This window comes from Thermobia domestica, chromosome 7 (assembly GCF_964235325.1).
Source record: "Thermobia domestica chromosome 7, izTheDome1.hap1.1, whole genome shotgun sequence".
Classification (NCBI taxonomy): Eukaryota; Metazoa; Arthropoda; class Insecta; order Zygentoma; family Lepismatidae; genus Thermobia; species Thermobia domestica.
Window position 1 is genome coordinate 284,981,164 of NC_137460.1, and position 23,646 is coordinate 285,004,809.

General features: G+C 34.9%; 1 protein-coding gene across 1 annotated transcript; it reads left to right on the top strand.

Annotated features, from left to right (window-relative positions):
- Positions 1-22,383: 22,383 nt before the first annotated feature.
- Positions 22,384-23,208, top strand: LOC145689767 (zinc finger MYM-type protein 1-like). The gene has a single exon (XM_081763972.1). It carries the CDS (start codon positions 22,384-22,386, stop codon positions 23,206-23,208), a length of 825 nt encoding a protein of 274 aa, XP_081620098.1.
- The last annotated feature ends 438 nt before the right edge of the window (positions 23,209-23,646 follow it).

Sequence of the window (23,646 nt, forward strand, 5' to 3'; positions counted from 1 at the left end):
TTTTCTCTACTTACTCAATATGTATCCAACCACACATAAATTATAAGAATTTTAAAAGAATTTAGCTTGATTTCAATTAGTGGAACATGACATATCAATTCTGCGATTCATGATCGTCTCTGAAAAAGAAGAAACAAGTGAGTATCGTTCCACAGTGTGAAACTACGGTAGACTTCCAAACTATACAAATTACATAGTAAAACTGGAAATAGTAGAGACCGGAAGTAGTTAATTTCTACCACTTCTGGTTTAAATAGAAGATTGTCGAAGGAGATTGTACCTATTCTTGGAACGATGAATCGATTCTCAGAAACCTCTTGTCGATATCTCTTACCGTTTTTGAGTTATGACAAATATTGTTGAAACCGGAAGTGACCGATTTGTATAGCTTCCGGTGTAACTTGAAGATTGGTGAAGGAGATAGGACATATTCTTAGGATGCTGAATCGATTTCTTAAAACTGCTTGTCGATAACTCTTACAGTTTAGTCAATGAAAATCAATATTGAAACTGGAAGTAGTAGTGAATTTCTACCACTTCCGGTTTTAGTGGAAATACAGAAGCCGAAGTGTTTTGTTTCCTTTACATCTTGAATCGATTTCTGAGAACCATTTGACGCTAGCTATTATCGTTTCTGGGTTATGACTATTACTGTTGAAACAGGAAGTGGTAAAAATCGACCACTTCCGGATTAAGTAGGAGGTTGTTGAAGGAGATGGAATCTGTTCATGGGATGCTGAATCGATTCCCGAAAACCACTTATCGATAGATTTTACCGCTTAAATAGTATGAAAATAGCTCTTACCGTTTTTGCTATGATACCTGTTGACAGACAGACAGATAGACAGACGGACGAACACAGCCATTCTAAAGGACTTCAATTTCTTATGCATAACATAGTTTGGAAGTCTAAAATTAATCCAGAAGTTTCAGAGGCATCACTGTGATACAATGATAGCTACGTGATATATATAGAGACGTGCAGATGGACGGGGGTCTTTGGGTTCATACACAACCAATCCCAGAAAATTCTGAGCAAATGAAAAAAAATACTCATATGGAAAAATAATTAGCAAATTCCACGTTTTAGAAGTTGGAAAAGTTGGATCCCACTGAGAAATGAATTTTTTCTTCTATTATATGATACCACTTTTGTGATACAATTATCATCAGAGCTGGTAACTGCGCGTCAAAAGTTTTTTTTTTTGTGAATCACGTTTTCGGACGTTCAAAATGCTCAACAATTACATTTTTTTTAGTTTCTACCAGGAACGAAGCCAGAGTTCTGATTTGGGTGGGGGGCATATATACTAAACTAGTAGTATAATTAGCAAACTAGTATTTATGTACTAGTTTAAATATTTGGAAGGCAAGTCAAGATTTGGACCCCGTGTTCCCCCTAGCTACATCCTTGGCTTCTTCACAACTTTTTTCCGCTAGAAAGTACCCAAGTGAATTAAATAGCTGCATAAATTGCTTGCTATAGTACAACATGTAAATAAATTTTAGGAAAAAAAAAATCATTCAAGTCATAGCCTACGATGCGGGGTCTTGTGAATATGATTCCCGATGTGAACACTTGGTCGACGTTGAAAATAAAATGGTGGATCAAGACGACTAAAACTATAAAACAGATGAGAGGATAGAGACGCATGCTAACATGGAGAATACACTCATTTGTAGCTACAATATATGAAATGCACTACTTTTCGTGGTGACTCTGGCGTTTTTAGCATGCTTTAAAAGAAAGAAAGAAAGCGAAACATATACCCTACTATGGCACCTGAAATGCCCGCGGCTGAGTCAATACTTAGAAACATTTTGGCGGAGCAAGAATGAGGAAAACCAATCCGGCAGGAGGGGGAGTTGAAATGACATGCCAATTTCAATGTGAAAACCCTCTGTGAAACACAAATAAAAGAAAGTCTTATCAGATTCCCTCGTTTGCTTGCTTCTTCTCAATTCTTGGAATCCTAACCCGAAGCTAGTCAGTCACGTGATGTGCAAAGCAGAGAAATTCTTGGTTCATCTGCTTGCCCCACCGTTTTGCGAGATAGGATGTACTCATAACTGATAGATGAGATTATTATTATTATTATTATTATTATTATTATTATTATTATTATTATTATTATTATTATTATTATTATTATTATATTCATGTAATTCTGCATGGAGATTTTGTTCTGGAGAATTTTTTCTTTAAAAATTTCTCATAGACAGGGGTGCCCATCCCCCCCAAAGTTAATGGCGCACTCCCCCCAAAACTAATAATCTCTTCCCTCCTTAAAACTCAAGTCCTCTAAAAACAATTGCCCAGTGTAGCAGTAGTTTTTATAGTACTATAACATGACCAGAATAGCTGTGCGGTTTTGGGAGGATGGCGCTGCTGTTGTGTTTACATCAGTTTCTTGGCAAGCGCGGTGGGACAGGGGAGCGGAGAGTTTCACTTTGCAGTGTATCCAACGGTTTTTTAAAGTTGCAGTTTAGATGTTGTGCATAGTCTAATCTCTTTACGCTTAATAAAAAAACGCCGTAACTTATGTATGTATTGTAGTGAACCATCCCTGAAGTAATGCAGATGTATAGTGAATAGTGCTTTATGAATGGAAATTACCAATTTAAGAACAACATAGCACAGTTGACAATTCAGTGAGCTTCTACCGTGTATTAAGCAGATTGTATAAAAATTGATTACGTTTTATTCGATTTCATTATAAAACAGTAGCAGCCTGTAAAACGCAGGAATGACAATGTCAGTGACTAAAAGATTAATTTTGGGTTGATAGCTTAGAGTTTTCCGCAATATCTTGTAACTGTAAGTTTAAATCAAGTTAAGATTAAGGCTCATGATGCTGCTGTTTAAGTGTGTTTATCGATTGACAAATAAATTATTTTTTCGAGTTTTAGCCAGGGAGGAATCTCAAAACGTTTCCTCTCGAGAACTGTGAAAGTCCTTTCCGCTGGTCTATTGGCCAGCGCATGTGTTTTTATTGGATGTGGTTCTGGGTTTGATTCCAATTGAGAGAACAAAATTTAATTTTGCAATCCTTCACTTTCATTAATCATCTGTCTCCTCTAGCATAAACAACATAATCATGGGACGTTAAAATAAAGAAATTTCTTTTTTTTTTTTTGTTCGAGAAATGTGAACCCTTTGGGGGAAAAGGAGGTGAAGAAATTTTTCCTTCATTTTTTATAGATTTATGGGATTAGATAGCTTGCCTTTAGGGATTGATTTGTACAATTTGGTTCAGTGCACCCTTCTTTTAGGATCATTATAGAAATCCAGCCCTTTGGTAGAGTTCGAATAAAAGTATTGATAAAACATCAGCGTATGGGTAGTGTAAGAGTAAGTATCATTGCTTCAGCACACAATAAATTTTATTTATGAGGAAAGAAATTACCTCTGGACTAACTCTGAATTTCTCTCAGGTTTTAGCTATCAGGTCACAAAGAATTAAATCTACTAACTGTTTTCACACATAATATAATTTTGAAACTTGGGAGCCTAGTGTTATATTTGTGTCTGTAGTATATAATAATGCTGATACGTTATTCTGTTGAACTTCTTAAAGGTATTTGTCGATTGACTTCAGAGGACTGAGTTTAGTCCGTAAACACAAGTTGCCTATAGTTCAAACATATCAGATGTACGGTCTTGTTTAATAAAACCTGCTCCTCCCTGTCCTCTATCTGAAAAGTCCTATATTGTTATTCACATATGAAATTCAAAGGCAAAGTCAATCGTCTTTATTCAGTTGTATTTTTATTTCAAGTGTAAGTATTAAAATGCGCTACGCATGGTTGCAAGAGGTTGGGTGGCTTTTTTAAAAATACTGAACTGACATATCTATCATTGGCACTCATCTTCTATATAAATTAATGTAAGAAACGGCCAATTGATTTCCAGCCAATTACTTCATCACCGGTACCGTATCTTTGAGCAATGAGATAACAATGGAAGACAAACTTCGTTCTTTTGAAACTTGATACTTTGAAAAACTTATGAAAGTGGTTTTGTTATTCAAATACATATTCGCTCTAATCAATTTCAGAAGTAACATTAATCTTAGAATAAGGTAATGGCTGTAAGAGTTACCCTGAAAATGTATTTTGTATGTTTTCTTTTTTACGTAATTCAGATATTTTGTCTGAATTTTACTGGTTATAAGGAACCTTCAATTATCAGGCACCCCATTTTAATCGCTCCCCCTCCGCCGTCAATGCAACACTTCTAACCGTCTCCCCAGGGGTCCTGGGTCCATTGTCATTATTTAGCATGGTTTAGTAATTTTTTTTAAAAAAAAACGATATTTCTGCCACATTTTGAAAACTTTATTTGAAAGTTTTCAAAATGTGGCAGAAATATATTTTTTTAAATTACTAAACCATGCTAAATAATGACAGAGATTAGACAAAATTATCTTTATGTACCGGTACCATCTCAATCAGGGGGTGGACCCAGGATCCCTGGGGAGACGGTTAGGAGGGTGGCGGTGAAAGATTATCAGTTCTCTCTCTCACCTAATTTTTGAAGTACATCCGAATATGATGTCAATGCAAAAGAACTTTCTTACTCAAGACCCCGATCGCTCCGCCCCTGACTTGAGCATATGCGTGAAGTGGTTTATTACGAACGAGACAGAAAGAACTGTGATAGATTGATTACATAACTGTGATAGATTGATTACAGAACTGTGATAGATTGATTACAAGTAGTCCGGTTAGAAACACTGCTGCTTGCATTTTAGTTCCAAAACCGGCCGCCCGCACTCGTTCGCTGGTTGTGTTATAGTAATTGTTAATTTTGTTGTTGTTTTTATTTCCTGTAGTAGTATTATAAAATGCTTGTAGTAGTAGTAGGGGTAGTAGTAATTATAAAAATGGCATTACTTTCATTAGTAGTGTCGGTAGTGTACAATACTAAATATGTTCTATAAGGATATTGAAGGGTATAAAAACTTCTACACACTGTGTATGGCACAGATATTTTTTTTACAATTAGTAGTATTATTTTTTTCTTTACAAAATATTGATATAATTGCCTTGTACATGAAAAGTAAGACGCAAGTTACAAGTTATTGAGTTTGATACCAAAAGAAAATATTATCCTCGAAATTAGCCTACAAAAAGAAGTGATATCCCACAAAAAGCATTCCTGTAAAAGAGCCAAGTACGAGTGGCCTTAAAAAGAATTGAAATCACAAAAATAGGCGCCAAGTTCTGGTGGACAACAGTTACAAACACTCATTGGCTCACTTCAAATTTAGATTTGAAACTTGGTTGTTGTCTGTATGGTTACCACTAGCTCACAATTATGTCAAACTACTTTATAATTTTCAACAGACAACATAGGCAAGTTTCAAATCTAAATTTTAAAGTGATTCCTTGAGTGTTTGTAACTGTATTTCACCAGAACTTCGCGCTCATTTTTGTAATTTCACTTCTTTTTGAGGCCGCTCATACTTGTTTTTTTTACAGGAATGATTTTGTTAAATTAAATTATTACTGGTCGTGGTGGTGACATTAACCTACCCCTGATGTCCTTTATAGAGTAATATTTTTTTTTCTTTCCTCACTCGACAAAGCAAATTTGTCTATAATATCGCTGTTGGGAATGCATTCTAAAATGTCTTTTTCGGAAGAAAGGACAAGCATGTCGGAGAGCCATACATCTCCCATGCTGCTTCTTAGTGTTTTTTTTTACAATCTTTACTTTACTCATAATCCTCTCTGCTGAGCAACTCGTTGCTGGTAATGACAGAAGTATCTGGTATAATATTGTTAGGTATGGAAAACCAGACATATTCAACAAACCTGTGGGCGGCCCTTCTCTCTTAAAACGAACCAACCTTTCCTTTCATACGGCTACTTTCGCGGTACTTCATTCATCGAGTATCGAAGCAGGGGGTACGGGGGTTTACCCCGGAAAATTTTTGAAAATTAGCTTCTCAAAATCATGTTTTAATGCTATTCCGACAGTAAAATTGCTAGTTCGAAAGTAGAGTAAAATCCCCCCCAAAAAATTTTTCTCAATGGCGCAGCTTGCGCCATACATCCCCCCTGTGAGCGGCCCTGCTCACAGAAATATTAGGAAATTTGTTCCGTTTACTAGTAAATATCTAACTAGGTCTTCTATATATAAAAGTATAGAAACAGCTAATAACTTTTATCCAGTTCTAGATTTGTTTCATAAGAAATCCAAGAAGGTGCGCGAATTATTTTTTAATTTTTTAAATAAATTATGAAATGTCTTAACGTCTTTAGGCTTGCAACTAATTCTCTTAACCCTTTCACTGTGGAAGGTGACGGAAAAAAATTCCCTAACCTGCGAAAGTCGATTATAGTCGACGTGTTAAAATTTGTCTGTATCTTGGGTTTGTCGATTGTAGTCGTCAAAGGATTTCTGTGTGATTTCTATTGTTTATCGAAAACAATAGAACACAAACAAAAATGAACGGTACAACCTTGGCGACTACTCTCGACAAAGCCAAGATACGGACAAACGAATTTTAACACGTCGACTATAGTCGACATTCGCATGTTAAGGAAATCTGGTTCTGTCGACAAAATTCGACTTCCTCTGTGAAAGGGTTAATTCGGTTTTGTATTCTTTTAAATATTGTATGGATTTGCTTTATATATATATATATATATATATATATATATATATATATATATATATATATATATATATATATATATATATATATATATATATTGTATTTTTTAAAGCCAAATTGTAAGAATTTTTTAATTATAAACAGATACACACGATTCGTATTTTTTATATTTCTGGATGTCATTCAGTAAGTTTGTAGGTGCCATTTGAAATATTTTTTTATTTATTTTTGTAAGTTTTTTTGTTTTCTCGTTTTCATTTCCCTATCATCTTTTCTTTTCTTCTATGTTTAATTCCTTCTTTACTACGTATACTATATGAAATAATAATAATAAAGAAACTTGATCATGGATTTTGTATTTGTGTCATATGATTTTTATGCTTATTTTTCGTCATTATTATTATTATTAGCCTTGTTAATCTATCTATTTTACCGAAGCGTTTAATTTAGAAATATTTATTTTCATATTGTATTAACAGCTACAAAGTGTATTTTTATTTTTTCTTTTATTATTTTGTAAACAGCTACAACTACATGGTTAATAATAATCCAATTTTGAATTTTACTTTGTATAATCCTATATGCTATACCTTTTTTATATATATGCATGTTAATCATGCTTCTTTTTTCATTACTGTTTTTTTTTTTTTTGTATTTCCAGTTTGTAACAGATACTGCATGTTTTATGTTTTGTTTTCAATAAATATTTTCTTTTTTATTCATTTTTGTACAATCAGTTGTATTATGTTATCCTATTTCCATGCGCCCTATGTATTTTTTTTCTTTCTTGTAAGGGGCACTTGTGGCTGTATTGCTGTTTGCTTCTAATAAACATACTTTTAATTATGCAAACTAATGGAATAAGGGGCGGGACAACTTCACACTTACCCGTCCGATTTTAAGATTTTTCACCTCAAACCATTAGTTTAGGTTATTTGTTAAAATTATTATTTTCGAAAGAGTTCTTTTATACTAGAAATAAATTAGGGAGAGGAGGGATAGTGTCAAGTTGTTCACCCATGAACAATATCCATACACTTATACTGCATTATATAACTAGTTGCTCGTCAGTTTACGCAGTTCTGAAGCTGCCTATCTCAGTTTTGCAAAAGTAAATATTTTATTTGACAAATATGTTTGAGGACCAAGTGTCTAGTAATTATAATCGTACTTCTTCTCTTTAATCAACATCATATGCGTATACATCGCTCTTTGCCATGATATGTATCATCATCATAATTAATTCCACATAATCTATAGTCCATTAACATTAAATTATTATTATATTGTGCTAAAGATCGAACAAAATGACACACACAAATTTTATACGTACCATGGAATATTTTAGAACGAAAATGATTCTCACATGTGAATATTATTATATTATTTAATCGTCAACATTATTTATATCTTGCTTACTGTCCGATCCCAATTGACAAATATTGTACCTACGTAAACCAAGATTTCGAAGATAAACCATAGACCCCCCTGGTAAGACTTACGGTTCACGGGTATCCTTGCGAGCCACTGTTCTTAGCACTCTAATTTATTGAAATAACTTAGAATACACTGATACCCTTGTTTGGTTTACAGTGAGAGAGTATTAAATGTAGTACAATATTCCGTCCCAGTCTAAATAGTGAGTCAATATATTACAGATTGTATATAGAAACTGGTAGGTACTGAGAACAGATGCTAAACAACGAAAACAAAACATAATTAAAAAACAAGAGAGACAAAAATAATGTAAATATACGTACATTAAATAATAAGTGAAACGAATATAAAGAGCTATCTACTAACATACTCCAGTAACACGAAGCTTATATACATACATAATCTTACCTTTCATCATGCTGTCTTGAATCTTCAGCAGTTCCTTGTTCTTGATAGCATGGAGAAGAATCATCAACAGAAAACAACAATTTCAGTTTTGCGACGTTTAGCGGTGCCTCCAACAGATTTTGAGCGCTTATTTCGTTTTCTGTTTTTTTGATAAAGGTCATTTACGAGCCATTATGTATTTGCAGTATATTAGCTCATGCCTGATTGGTAACACCTTCAACTCGTTAGCTACACTGCGAAATAGGTGATAATAGGACCTTGTAGTTGTAGAACATCCCGTCGAAAATGCGAGTGGCGCTAGCGTACAGATGTTTCTTTTAAAATGTTAACACTTTGCGCATTTATTCTCGAAATACATAAAGTACGTTCGTAATACATGATGATGTATAATATCGAAAGGAAGAAGACATTTCAGTGTTTAGAATGATATATAGATGCTGAAGATCGCTGGCGTCTTTCGACAAATATAAGTAATCAAAAAACGGATTTGCGCTGTGGTGTGCAGTTTAGTGGAATTTAGCATTCCAAATTCTAGTTCTTAAGATAATTATAAACAAATCAAGCTTCAAGAAAAATTTAATACCATTTGATTCTAATCAATAATAATAAGGGAATAACACATTCAAGTTTCGGAACGAAATTTTTATTAATTATTTCACTAAATTAGAACAAACTTTAATTAATTATATAAGCGCATATTGATTATATAAACATAAAATTTATCATTACTGCTACTAAATATATTGCTATAATGTTATATACTCAAACCATTTCGTTAAATTGCGTTCTTTAGTAATTCTGAGTAGAGTGCCAACGCCCTTAATCAAAATCACAGCAATATTCCCGGCTAGGCGGGTGAAATACCGGCCAGTTGGCAAATGTACTCGTAAATCAAAATGTTGAATGCACCAAAATACTTCACCATGCATTCTATAGTTTTTGCAAAATGAGTTTAATCAAGATGTTCAAATAAAACAAGATACTGTCTTATAATTTTATATTTAAAAGTCTACTTTGTGAATTTGTTATATCTTCCAATTACCAGTTTTCTGCACGAGATGAGGATAGAGGTTTCTGCTCAAGTTAGAAAGAAAAAAATGCATTTTTCTCATAAGGATTCAGCTCACGTAAGAAATAATGAATAAGTTTAATAATAAGAGCTGAGCAGTGATAAACTAATTCACAAATAATGATTATAAGAATAAATATAAATATAAAAAGAAAAAAACTTTAGATTCCACCATCGTTAAAATAAGATCCATTTAGTGAATCACACGATAGTGTGAACATACCAATCGACACAATAGTGTGTACAAAGTCTTGTTAGTAAATACTCCAAAGAATGTGACACATTTTTTTAATGTTTCTACCATTTAAACAGTCCCCGGATTGTTTTCATTCTGGCGCCGCTCCTAATTGTGTACAAACGAATTTTTCGCCTGCACATTTCTGTACAAATGACGTACAAGCGATTGCGACAATTTGTGATTTAATTGGACATGATGGAGGTTCTACGATTCAGACAGCCCCCACTTTGTTTTCGTCGTGGCGGCGCCCCTAATTGTGTACAACCGAAACTTTCGCCTGCACATTTCTGTACAAACGGTGTACAAACGATTGCGACAATTTGTGACTGAATTGGGATTTGGGGGGCCACCATTCAGACAGCCACCCACTTTGTTTTCGTTCTGGCAGCGCCCGTAATTGTGTACAAACGAAACTTTTGCCTTCATATTTCTGTACAAACGATGTAAAAAAAAATGAGACCATTTCTGATTGAGTCTGAAAAGGTGGGTGGCTGTATAAATGGACGATAGATTGACTAATAAACAAATTTAAGTTCACAATGCAATTATAGCTTTTTAATAGTTAAGTAGCAATTAAAGCAGCTAAAATTACTATTAATTAGTATAATATGGTGCAGGTATTAAGGCTGAAATAATTAAAGACGTGTTCCATCATTTCCCTTACAAGGGAAGAAAAAGGCGGGTAGAAGAAAGATGAGAGTTGTAATTATCAAAATAACCCGGCCATATCTCGAAAACACTTAAGGGTAGAGACATGTTAGTCAAAAGTGTGTTTCAGCGTTTTTTTTTTTTTTTTTTTTGGTTTCTATTTGAACAGAAGAAATATGGGTCGAGATTGATATTGTAATAACAATATGCAATATGGCCTTGTTTCAAATTCCTTTAAGATTAGAGAAATGATAGAGTTAATAGGAGCTAGGCCATATTAGTGATGGGCATTGGAAATATTCCCGATGGGATGAAGAATTTAAAAAATGAGAATATTCCTGTGTTTTTTCCTGGCCTATAAATTCCCGGGAAGGTATTTATTTCCATTTCTTCATGTTATCTTCCAAACTATAAGAACCATATGACTAATTATCTTGTTTTAATATATTATGATTTACTTCTAGGCTTTAAAGAATTTGGAGGTTAAAAAATTTATAATTCTTTGAGTATACTTATATAACTAATAATAAGATTTTTTTAAATTCCATTTCCATTTGCACTAAACTAGGGTAATTGTTTAGTATTGGGGAGGGGGCAACTAGCAAAAAGTAGGATGATTTACGGAAGAAATGAATCGAGAGTAGTGTCCAAGTAGTGAAGAAAATATCGAACACAATTATTTTTAGGGCAGTAGGGAATTTGTACAAACCATAAAGGTAAGTGGAAATGATTTATGTGAGAAAAGAACGTGGATTGTTGCTAACGTGCCCTGTGGGGCTCTAACCCGCCTTCACTTTCTTACGCTCGCTGTCTGAATTTAATGTTGGTGACGTAATTTAACGTATGAAACCATACAACCACATCGGAAAAGAATATCGCAAAAAAGTCGGTGCAAAATCTAGAGCCCCAAAGCTAAACGTAAATGTTGACAAAATGGTGGGACATGTGTATTCTGGCAGTTACCCAACCTAATTTGTTTATAACATTTAAAAATTTAATATGTTTATAATATCATTAATAGAGTCAAGTATAGAAAATCCACTTACATATAAATTTAAACCTTTTAGTGGGTTAAAAGTATGTGAACTTACTATACCATTTTTGAAACAAAATTACCTTCATAGAACATATTGTAAATAAATATCCATATATGAGTACTATATAAATGTAATAAAATATTAATAAAATAGCATAACTTCGTTCAGAATATACATTTTAAAGGCTCCTCTGGGGACAACACTAATAATATACTGTTATATAAAAACGAATTCAACTTTGAAATTATAATGTAGTAATAAATTCCCAGAACATTCCCATTTTGGGAATCTTCCGAATTTTTCCGATAATTTTCCCGAAAAATATCTTCCCGGGAATTTACCCATCACTAGGCCATACGCCGAGCAAATGCGGAGATCTGGGGACAGTCCGGTAGCCAGCCCAAAAATGTTGGGGGGCGGTAGAAGTTAGGGGGCCGATACAACTTTATTACAGTTTATCACCATGTTATAGTTCAATTACAAGTCTACCGTGAAAATTTTAGGGGGGCAGCAAAAATGTAGGGGAGTCCGGGCTCCAAGACACCCCTTCGATACGGGCCTGTCTGGGGGTGAAGGCCCCAGCTAGCCGAAGGCTAATTCTCAATAAATATAATTATTAACTTAATCATTATGAATGTTGTTTAAGTAAACATATTAATATGATGGGGATTAAAAAAATATCTTATCCTTTTAATTAAGACCTCTACTATGAATAAAGGCAATGACTGTAGCTAGAATTGCGGTTTCGAGAAGAAAGAAGAGGTGGTATGGGACGAGATTAGAAAAGTGTAAGGCGAGAGGTTGGAAGGCACAAAAACTTAGAATTTATGCTATGTGAATTAAGTAAATTCTATGAATCAATAATGCGAAAAAGATAGCTGAAAAATTAAGGACAGGAATTTTGAAGCTAGTCATTGAGTATTAATTACTTCTGTATAAGATGAAATGAAGGTTAAAGTTTCGAAATACAATTAAATCAAGAGGAAAATAGAAAAGGAAATTCGTCTCTTTTGAATTAAATGCATGGTCTATAAGTGGAACAATCTCTCAGAATCTTGCAATTCCTTTAAAGTTTTTGGAATCGGATATCAAGAAAAATCACTGCAACTCTTTCACGAAAGATAAATGAGATCCTCGTTAATATATAAAATAAGATATGTGCTCTTGGTACACAAGGTCCCAGTTCGATTCCAGCACGTAAAGCATTATGGTGATTCAGACTTCACTTTAACTTTAAAGTCTCGTGTTAGATATCATCGTTAGTGACAAAAGACGTAAATACAAATCAGACTCAGAGATGCGTAGATCAATGAAACATTGGCCCACGACTCACTGAGCAACCACTCTTTGTAATCCACGACCCACCGTGACCCACTGACCCCACCAACCGTGACCCACTCTGATCACCATCACCTACTATGACCCAGCACCCACCATGACCCAATTTCATTTCATTTGATTTCATTTATTTGCCTGTTTCATTAGCTTACGAAGCATGAGAAATTCTCATGTAAGCATTACAGTTGTAAGAAAGAAAGAAAAAAAAACATACAATATTGTCAAGTACCACAGGTATACATCGTGCATCTTTCTAAAATACAAAACCACATAATAGAATATATTAAGTATAAAAACATGACAATTTACATCTAATTAGGTAACTGTTTGTACCACACCAGGCATGTACTCACGGGTACTCACGGGTATCTGTTACCAACTCTTCAGTTAATGAGTCATTTAAATATTCTTTAATTGTATAATAGCACTTTTCAGTGAGTAGATTATATAAAGTCTTACCAAGAATGGAAACATTGGTCATACAAGTACAGAGGAAGTTTATTATACAATCTGACACAATTCATGTACACGGTTTTGCTTATATGAGCATATTTTTGATGCATCCCAAATATGTCACTACCTTGTCTTCTATTATGGCTATGAACATTTTTGTTAAAGATAAAATGATGCTTGTTTTTCACAGTAAAAAGAATAGATTTATAGATGTATAAGCTGGGGAGTGTTAAAATTTTTGCTTCTCTTAAAACCTTTTTACATGTCGATTTTGTGAGTAACCCAAAATTTATTCTAATCGCTTTTTTTTGCAATCGGAAAGTGCTTAAACTATTTTCAGCAGATCCCCAGTGTATTATGCAGAAGTTAATTAATGAATTAAACTTGGCGTAGTAAAAGCTAAGAAGTGCTTCTCTCGATACAGTATTTTGAAGTTTGTATAAGGCAAAACACACGCTACTTAGTTTCTTGTTTAAAGTGGAGATATGGGCAGACCATGAAAGATCATCACTTATGATTACACCTAAAAGCTTTGTTATGCAAGAATATTGGAGTAAGTTAGAAGATATTTTTATTCTAAGTGATATACGCAGTTTTCCTGGAAAATGAAAATGTAAGAGAATCGACTTATCATGATTTATAATTAACTTATTCGCTGTTAACCATTTTACTAATTTGTCTGTAAAAATGTCAGATTTCCTCTCAACTTCTTCTATTGATTTTCCTGATATTATCATACTGATCTCATCAGCATATAGAATACATTTTGCTGGATGCATAAATTCTAACAAGTCATTTCTATATATCAGGAAGAGAATAGGACCCAAAATGGAACCTTGAGGAACACCTCTGATTACAGTCGATAAAGACGAACAAGTTGTTTGAAAACCATCTGCAGCTAATTTTGATATTTGTACCGCTTGTTGCCTACTGGATAAATAAGAGAGAAACCAGTTGTGAGGTACTCCTCTAATACCATAAGCATACAACTTCCCTAAAGAATAGCATGATCAATTGTATCAAAAGCTTTGGATAAGTCGATGAATAGACCAACAACATATTTACTGTTTTTTAATTCAAGAGCTATATTGGACATGTAATCAAACAAGGCTGTTTCAATACTTTTCTTATTTTGGAAGCCTTGTTGTGATGGTGATAGTAAGCTACATGACTTCAAAAAAATTGCAGAGTCCTGACTTATCACATATTCAAAAATTTTTGAAAACGTGGAAAGAATGGAGACTGGGCGATAATTTCTTACATCATGCATACTCCCCTTTTTATGGAGAGGAATCACTTTTGCCACTTTTAACACGGACGGAAAATATCCTTTCTCAAGAGATAGGTTTACTAAATAACAGAGATGATTTACAATGAAAGGAAAACAAAATTTAATAACAGTCACTGGAACTTCATCAAAACCTGAAGATCCCGAATTAGACATCCTACTCAATATTTTCCATAACTCCTCTACTGTTGCTGGAATTAAAAAACTCGTATGTGAATGCATTGGAAATTTCATCGAGTCGTATAAGTCGCTTGTATGGGGTCAGGTAATGGTACACTATCTAGAAAATAATCATGGAAGACATCTGCAATCCGCTTAGGTTCTTTAATAATTTCGTCCCCAACTTTAACATACTCAAAGTCGCTCTTTTTGTTGTTTGTTCCACCATTTAAGATTTTCCACATAGTTTTAGCTTTATTAGTAGAATTAAGTATTGTGGAGCTATTTGATAGTAATTGAGCTGTTTTAATTACTCTTATGTATATTTTCCTGTACTTAAAAATATAATTTCGAAACGTGTGAGGAAGTGATGTATTTATTTTGAGTAATCTATTATATCTAAATAGGTTACTTTTAGAAATTTTAATGCCTTTAGTTAACCACGATTTAGTGGAAGACGTCCGGATTTTACGAGTAACTTTTGGAAACGCCATATTGAAGTAATGTAAGAAAGTTTCAAAGAAGTATTTAAACTTACATTCAGTGTCAGACGTGTTATATATGCCATTCCAAGACTCGTGAGAAAGCAAGAAATTTAGATATTCCATATTATGACTGGAGAAAATTCTCTTTGTAACTATGTATACTTTAGACTTAAGAACAGTGGTATTGTTTAAAGTGATTTTTAAAATAATCGCATCATGATCAGAGAAACCGGGATCAAATACTTCAAGGTTATAGGCAAATTGGTTTTTACTAATGATGAACTGATCTAGCGCACTTTTATTATGACGTGTCGGTACATCCACTAGCGCTTGGAGATTGTACACATTCAGCAGATCTCGTAGATCGGACTTCTTTTTCGCTTCCACTATCCAATTTACATTAATATCACCACAGATGATCATTTTTTCAAAGTCTTTTAGTATGAAGTGCAAAAGACTTTCGAGTTTCTTTAAGAAAATAGTAAATATGCCGGATGGTGACCTATAAATGCATATAATACAAATGTTAACACTTGGTAATTTAATGGCTACAGCTTCAAAGTCAAATTCACAGGTGAATTTTGTAATATGTATTTCAGAAGCTTTTAGACTATTGTGAACAAAGATGCATACACCTCCACGTTCGTGTGAAACGCGAGAGAATTTAGTGATAAGATTAAAGTTTTCAAAATTGACCTCCTTAATAAGTGTATCGTTTAGCCAATGTTCACCAAGACAAATAACCTTACATTCTTTCAAATCATCAGCTAAAATCACATCAAAGTATTCGAGTTTATTTTGGATCCCTTGTACATTCCGATGAAAAATACTTATTGTATTAGCTATCTTGGGTTCGGATTTTTCATCTGGTGTGCTAAAAGTTATATATTTTTCGTTATTTTGTCCGGCTGCAAACGATACTGTATTATCATTGCTAAGACCTGTACGGGGGAAAGTAAGAGGAATGGGATCCCTGTTCCTGTTCTGAGCCTTAATCATATTACTTAAATTTTCACATACATGACGGTTTCCTAGATTATTCAAATGTAAACCATGATGGGTATGAAATTCTCGTGGAAGACTACTTACACATAACTGTACATTTTTAAATCGACTACAAACTTTACTAATGATGCTATTTTTTTTATGTACTTCTGAGTTAACACAAGAACTCTTCGATATATCATGCCGGTATGGTAGATTAACTACTATTACATTATGAGTAAGAGTGCTGAGTGTAGTCTTCAAAACACGGACAGCATCTTCAGACTCATTTTTTGACACATCATTAGTGCCTCCTATAAGTACAACAGTATCAGTATCTGAGAATGATTTCTGGTCCACAGATGAATTTACAACGTTATTTAGTTTTGCACCATGGGGGCGCGGTGGCTCAGTGGTAGAGCGTTCACCTCTGGTGCTTGGGGTCCCGGGTTCGATCCCAGCCCCCGCCAAGTCAACTTTGTGGTGGACAAACACCGTGCTCGTGGGTTTTCTCGGGGTTCTCCCGTTTCCTCCCACTTTCTTCATTCCACCATTCCACTCATCTCTCATCATCACCGTCTCCTTTAGCCTAACCGGCATAATCGTGGGACGTAAAAACTCAAAGATTTCATTTCATTTTTAGTTTTGCACCAGGCTTAACAATACCTACTACGCTCATATCATCACACTTCTGCATTAATCTGGAAGCAAGACCACGACCGTGACTATCTCCGACAATGAACACCTTCCCTTGCACTTTTTTTTACCCGATTTACTGAAATTGAGTTTCCATTTTCAACACCATAACATGGCTTACTGCTTGAATCCTGTGACGGAAATCTTGGGCGATCCTGCTGGTTTAAACGATCTACACGTCGCACTTGAATAGGCCTATTTCCTAGGCTAACTTGCTTTACACTATCACACTGGCCACTTAACTCACTGAATCTGTTTTTTGTTTCAATATTATAATCGTATTGAAGACCTGACACTTTATTACCCAGTAGTTTACCCTTAGTATTTGAGTTGCACACAGTGTCGTGTCTTTCTGCACTCCATTGGCAATTTGCTCTTGCACTTGCGTTGTGGATAGGGCTACAAATGATTTTCGGAGGGCAAGTATTTCCACTATATTGTGATTTCCAACTGGAAGAAGATGGTATCTTCGCGCTGTTATTAGGTTCACTAGTAGCATTTGGGACTTCGGCCGTAATCCTTACGATGTCGCTCCAGGTCTCTCTATTTTGCCTTGTACTAAACGATTCTTGACCCAATTGTTGAAATTGATCTTGGCGTTGCAGTTGCTGGATATCTTGCACTAAGAGTTCGACAACTTTACGTAATGAATGTAGTTCCTCAAGAAGATTTGAAACAAACTCAGCTGAAATTGATACCTCACTAAGTTGATTGTCATTTGTTTTTTTTACAGCTACCACACGACATGCAAGACCAGCTTACAATATTTTTGTCAACTGAACTGCACTTGCCAAAATGAAAGAACTCCTTGCATCTTTCACAATTTATGCCGTTTTTCAATACTCTTTTTCATTTACTATATTTAGTATTAACTGTAAAATTACCTGACATATGGGACCCATTTATACTGTCCAACACACTGTCCGCCACCTTGACTATCCAATGACTACCCACCAAAATCCAACGTCATCAACTCTGACCTAAGATTCAAGCAATTCTCTCCACTGACTAAAGAGTTTATGCTTTAATAAAACATGGCTATGAAATTATCATTTGACGGAGTTTGAATTTCTGCGGTCAGTCGTTCAAACACCCTTTGTTACAATACCGGTGGATGTGAAATTTACGTTAAAAAAATGGTAAAGTGGTTGTCACGGACCAAATTATTCAATTTAGTTATCACACATAATTATTTCTCTGTTGAATTGCAAATACTTTTCAGTGGAAAGTAGGATGAAGTTTGAAAGTTCCAAATCAACGTAAACTATCCCAACATAAAGTTAAGAAAACTGTAAAAATATTCATTTCATTAAACGAAACGAATAAACTTAAAATTTCTAAGTATTGAAGCTTACAGTACAAATTATATTCCTATTTTCTACGAACTCTATGGCTTGATGCTTTGTGCTCTGAACGTTCCATGTAATAAACACAAGCTTCAGCAATTATAAAAGAATTTAGTGGATAAAATGCGATGCACTGTAGTTTCAGTTTCTTAATTAATTCTATTTCAATTGTGGCTGATCCAGACAACCCAACCTAGTTATCTATTTAATTGGTAGATGATATTTCAGATCAGCAAATAAAACTGAAAGTTTTCGTCAATAAATTCTTTAAATTCTGACCAATCTTTTAAGAGTGATACAAAAATGTTCCATAATTCAATCAGGATGTTTGTTGCAAAACACTAAGGGTAACTCAAGATAGCTAAAAAAAGTAGGAATTAGATAAAAATACTAACTCCCTACCATGTTGAAAATACTAATACTAGATGATCTCGAAAAATATTTCTGACCTTCAATTAAATTAATATGTAGTAGATCCAGGGATCACGAACTTAACCCGTTATTTAACGCTGTTAGTAAATCAGAAAATTTGTCACTTGATAACTGAAAAACCAGAGACGGTATGTCCTAATTACTGAAAAACCAGAGGCGATATGGCATACCATCGCATACCTTCTCCCTTCGACCACTGCTTTTAAAGACAAATAAAGAACACTAAATTAAACGAAACAGTATGAGAGCTAAACGACTGAACAAATTCGGCAGTGGCAGCTGGTACTATATGTTGCACGGTTGTGCAACTGTATATGATTTTTACCTCCAAAGATTTTTTTTTAATTTTAAAATAATGTTTTCGTAAAAATAATCCCTTGCTTTTTAGCACAACACAGTATTGATGCATCTCTTAAAAAATCATGTCAAAAAACTGAAAGAAAGAAAGAGAAACACACATCCAGTGGCAAATAGCGTTGCCACTGGATCCATTAGCATTGAGCATACGGCAGAGTTCCTATTTCTTAACATTGGAAAGCATATTTATTCTTGCATCGCTCCTATCCTGTTGTACGATCTCCATCCAGTTGCGGAGACCTTGGCAACTGCCACTCAGCTTCTGTAATAGTTATCAATTCCTTCACTCACCAGCAATGAAGGCGTGGGTGTTGCGTGGGTCGAGGCAGTTTGGAAGAACAAACCAAAGAACAACAACCACAATAATAATAATAATAATAATAATAATAATAATAATAATAATAATAATAATAATAATAATAATAAAATAATAATAATAATAATAATAATAATAATAATAATAATAATAATAATAATAATAATAATAATAATAATAGAATAGAGGGAGTGATATGTAGAGTGTGTCCGAGGTTTTGCTCATAATATTGTTACAATTGAAAATCCGGTAGGAGGGAAGATAAACGGGCCCTCGGATTTTCGGTTCAAAATTGATCACAACGTCTTTCTTAGGTCCCAAATAGTGTTTCCTGAAAATTTCAGACCGCGGAAACTTCAAAAAGATGCCCAAAATTAATATAGAATTTACTATATATGGGCAGGGAAGATAAACGGGCCCTCCGATTTTCGGTTCAAAATTGATCACCAGTCTTCCTTAGGTCCCAAATAGTGTTTCCTGAAAATTTCAGACCGCGGAAACTTCAAAAAGGTGCCCAAAATTACGACAGAATTTAACATATATGGGCAGGGAAGATAAACGGGCCCTCCGATTTTCGGTTCAAAATTGATTACAACGTCTTCCTTATGTCCCAAATAGTGTTTCCTGAAAATTTCAGACCGCGGAAACTTCAAAAAGGTGCCCAAAATTACTATAGAATTTACCATACATGGGCAGGGAAGATAAACGGGCCCTCCGATTTTCGGTTCAAAATTGATCACAACGTCTTCCTTAGGTCCCAAATAGTGTTTCCTGAAAACTTCAGACCGCGGAAACTTCAAAAAGGTGCCCAAAATTACTATAGAATTTACCATATATGGACAGGGAAAATAAACGGGCCCTCCGATTTTTGGTTCAAAATTGATCACAACGTCTTCCTTAGACCCCTAATTGGGTTTCCTAAAAATTTTAGACAGCGGAAACTTCAAAAAGGAGCCCAAAATTAGGATAGAATTTACCATATATGGGCAAGGAAGGTAAACGGGCACTCAGAATTTAGGTTCATAATTGATCACAGCATCTTCCCTAGGTCCCAAATAGTGTTTCCTGAAAATTTCAGACCGCGGAAACTTCAAAAAGCTGCCCAAAATTACTATAGAATTTACCATATATGGGCAGGGAAGATAAACGGGCCCTCGGATTTTTGGTTCAAAATTGATCACAACGTCTTCCTTGACCCCTAATTGGGTTTCCTAAAAATTTTAGACCGCGGAAACTTTAAAAAGGAGCCCAAAATTAGGATAGAATTTACCATAAATGGGCAAGGAAGATAAACGGGCCCTCCGATTTTAGGTTCAAAATTGATCACAACGTCTTCCTTAGGTCCCAAAGAATGTTTCCTAAAAATTTAAGAGTGCGGAAACTTCAAAAAGGTGAACAAAATTACGACAGAATTTACCAGATATGGGCAAAGAAGATAAACGGGCCCTCAGATTTTAGGTTCAAAATTGATCACGACGTCATTCTTAGGTCCTAAATAGTATCTCCAGAAAATTTAAGACCGCGGAAACTTCAAAAAGGTGCCCAAAATTACGACAGAATTTACCATATATGGGGTGTGTAGATAAACGGACCCTCGGATTTTTGGTTCGATACTGATCACAATGTTCTCCTTAGGTCTCAAACGGGGTTTCCGCGTTCTGACATTTTCTACAAACACTATTTGGCACTTCAACAACATATTGAGATCAAATTTGAACCCAAAAGCTGCGAGCCCTTTTATCCTAATTTTGGGCACTTTTTGAAGTTTCCGCAGGTTGAAATGTTCAGGGAATGCTTTTTGGGACCTCAAGATTACATTCTGATCAAATTTGAGCCGAAAATCCGAGAGCCCGTTTATCTTCCCTACCCATATTTGGTAAACTCTATCGTGACTTTGGGGAACTTTTTGAAGATTCTGCGGTCTGAAATTTTCAGGAAACACTATTTGGGATCTAAGTAACATGTTGTGGTCACATTTGAACAGACAATCCGAGGGCCGGTTTATCTCCCTTGCCCATACACGGTAAATTCTATAGTAATTTTCGGCATCTGTATGAACTTAACCCGGTCTAAAGTTTTCAGGAAACACTATGAGACGTAAGAAAGGCGTTATGATAAATTTACAACCGAAAATCCGAGGGCCCGTTTATCTTCCCTGCCCATATATGGTAAATTCTATAGTAATTTTGGGCACCTTTTTGAAGTTTCCGCGGTCTGAAATTTTCAGGAAACACTATTTGAGACCTAAGGAAGACGTTGTGATCAATTTTGAACCGAAAATCCCAGGGCCCGTTTATCTTCCCTGCCCATATATGGTAAATTCTATAGTAATTTTGGGCATCTTTTTGAAGTTTCCGCGGTCTGAAATTTTCAGAAAACACTATTTGGGACCTAAGGGAGACGTTGTGATCAATTTTGAACCGAAAATCGGAGGGCACGTTTATCTTCCTTGCCCATGTATAGTAAATTCTGTCGTAATTTTGGGCACCTTTTTGAAGTTTCCGCGGTCTGAAATTTTCAGAAAACACTATTTTGGACCTAAGGAAGACATTGTGATCAATTTTGAACCGAAAATCGGAGGGCCCGTTTATCTTCCCTGCCCATATATGGTAAATTTTATAGTAATTTTGGGCACCTTTTTGAAGTTTCCGCGGTCTGAAATTTTCAGGAAACACTATTTGACACCTAAGGAAGACGTTGTGATCAATTTTGAACCGAAAATCCCAGGGACCGTTTATCTTCCCTGCCCATATATGGTAAATTTTATAGTAATTTTGGGCACCTTTTTGAAGTTTCCGCGGTCTGAAATTTTCAGGAAACACTATTTGGGACCTAAGGAAGACGTTGTGATCAATTTTGAACCGAAAATCCGAGGGCCCGTTTATCTTCCCTCCTACCGAAAATCCTATTGTGCTGTTTTATTGTAAGTGTGTGTTTGAAGAATGTGGTGTTTTTGTTCTTAGCCTGTGAGTGATATTATTAATATTAAAATATAACGCTAGTAACACAAAACTCAAAATGAATTCAGTTTGCAGTCTTCTCAGGACCCCGTTTTCTCGGAGGCCGATGGAGGAGAAGGTTGAAATAAAAAGGTTAGGGCGTCCAACACCAATTTTAACAATCAATCAAACAGTCAAAACAGGTAAGAGACAGTTTCAGCGCTCTTTTAAAATCGAGTATTATAACAACACAGATTGGCTTTGTGGTTGTGAGGGAAAAAATGCTTTATTTTGTTTTCCTTGTTTACTTTTTGGGGGTGAACGTGCTTGGACTGAAATAGGCATAAAAGATATTAATCATTTGAGTGAACGAATTAAGGGACACAAAGCTACAAATATCCATATGAAAAATGTATTACAGTTAGCTTTATTTGGTACTGCCAATATAGCTCAGCAGTTAGACAGTGAGTATAGGCGAAATATAGCTTTGCATAACGAAAGAGTTAGACATAATCGTTATATTCTAAATATTATAATTAATTGTGTACGTTTTTGTGGTGCATTTGAATTAGCGTTGCGGGGTCATGACGAGACAGAAGGATCTTCAAACCCAGGTGTTTTCCGTGGCCTCATTGATTTCAGTGCAGAACTTGACACAGCCATGAAAACTCATTTGGAGAAACCTACTGTCTTTAAGGGAACATCTAAAACGATTCAAAATGAACTTTTAAATATAATGTTAGAAGTTTGCCAGAACAAAATCTCACAAGAAGTAAAAGAATCAGAATTTTTAGCTGTGATTGCAGACGAAACTAGTGATGTGGCTAATACTTTTCAAATGGCCGTCATTTATCGACATTTAGTGAATGGAAAACCAGTTGAAAGATTTTGGACTTTCCTCGAACCTCCTAAACACGTTGCAAAAACTTTGGTGTCATGCCTGTTAAAATAACTTAAAAAACATATGTTAGAGGAGACCCCACAGAAATTAATCGCGCAGACGTACGATGGCGCGTCAGTAATGTACGGAACGTCTGGAGGAGTACAAGCAATTATTAAACAACAGTTTCCAAACGCCGAGTACGTTTATTGTTATGCCCACCAGCTGAATCTAATTATGCTCAATGCTACTTCAGTGGTAAGAAATGTTAGAGTATTTTTTGACACTTTGCAGGGAGTTTGTTTCTTCTTCTCAACAAGTCCACAGCGTACAAAATTACTTGATGATATCGTAAAGAAAGACTTCCCCGGTCTGTTCCAACGAGATGGAATTTCCAATCACGCGGCGTTAATACAATTTATCTGTACAGAAAAGAAATAATTCAATGTTTGAAACATATTCTAAATAATGAAGATATTAAAAATTCGAGCACAATCGAGAAGGCAAGAG

What these genes read in the sequence shown, in the direction of transcription:
- LOC145689767 (XM_081763972.1), top strand. Translation starts at nt 22,384, where the DNA reads ATGGAGGAGAAGGTTGAAATAAAAAGGTTAGGGCGTCCAACACCAATT.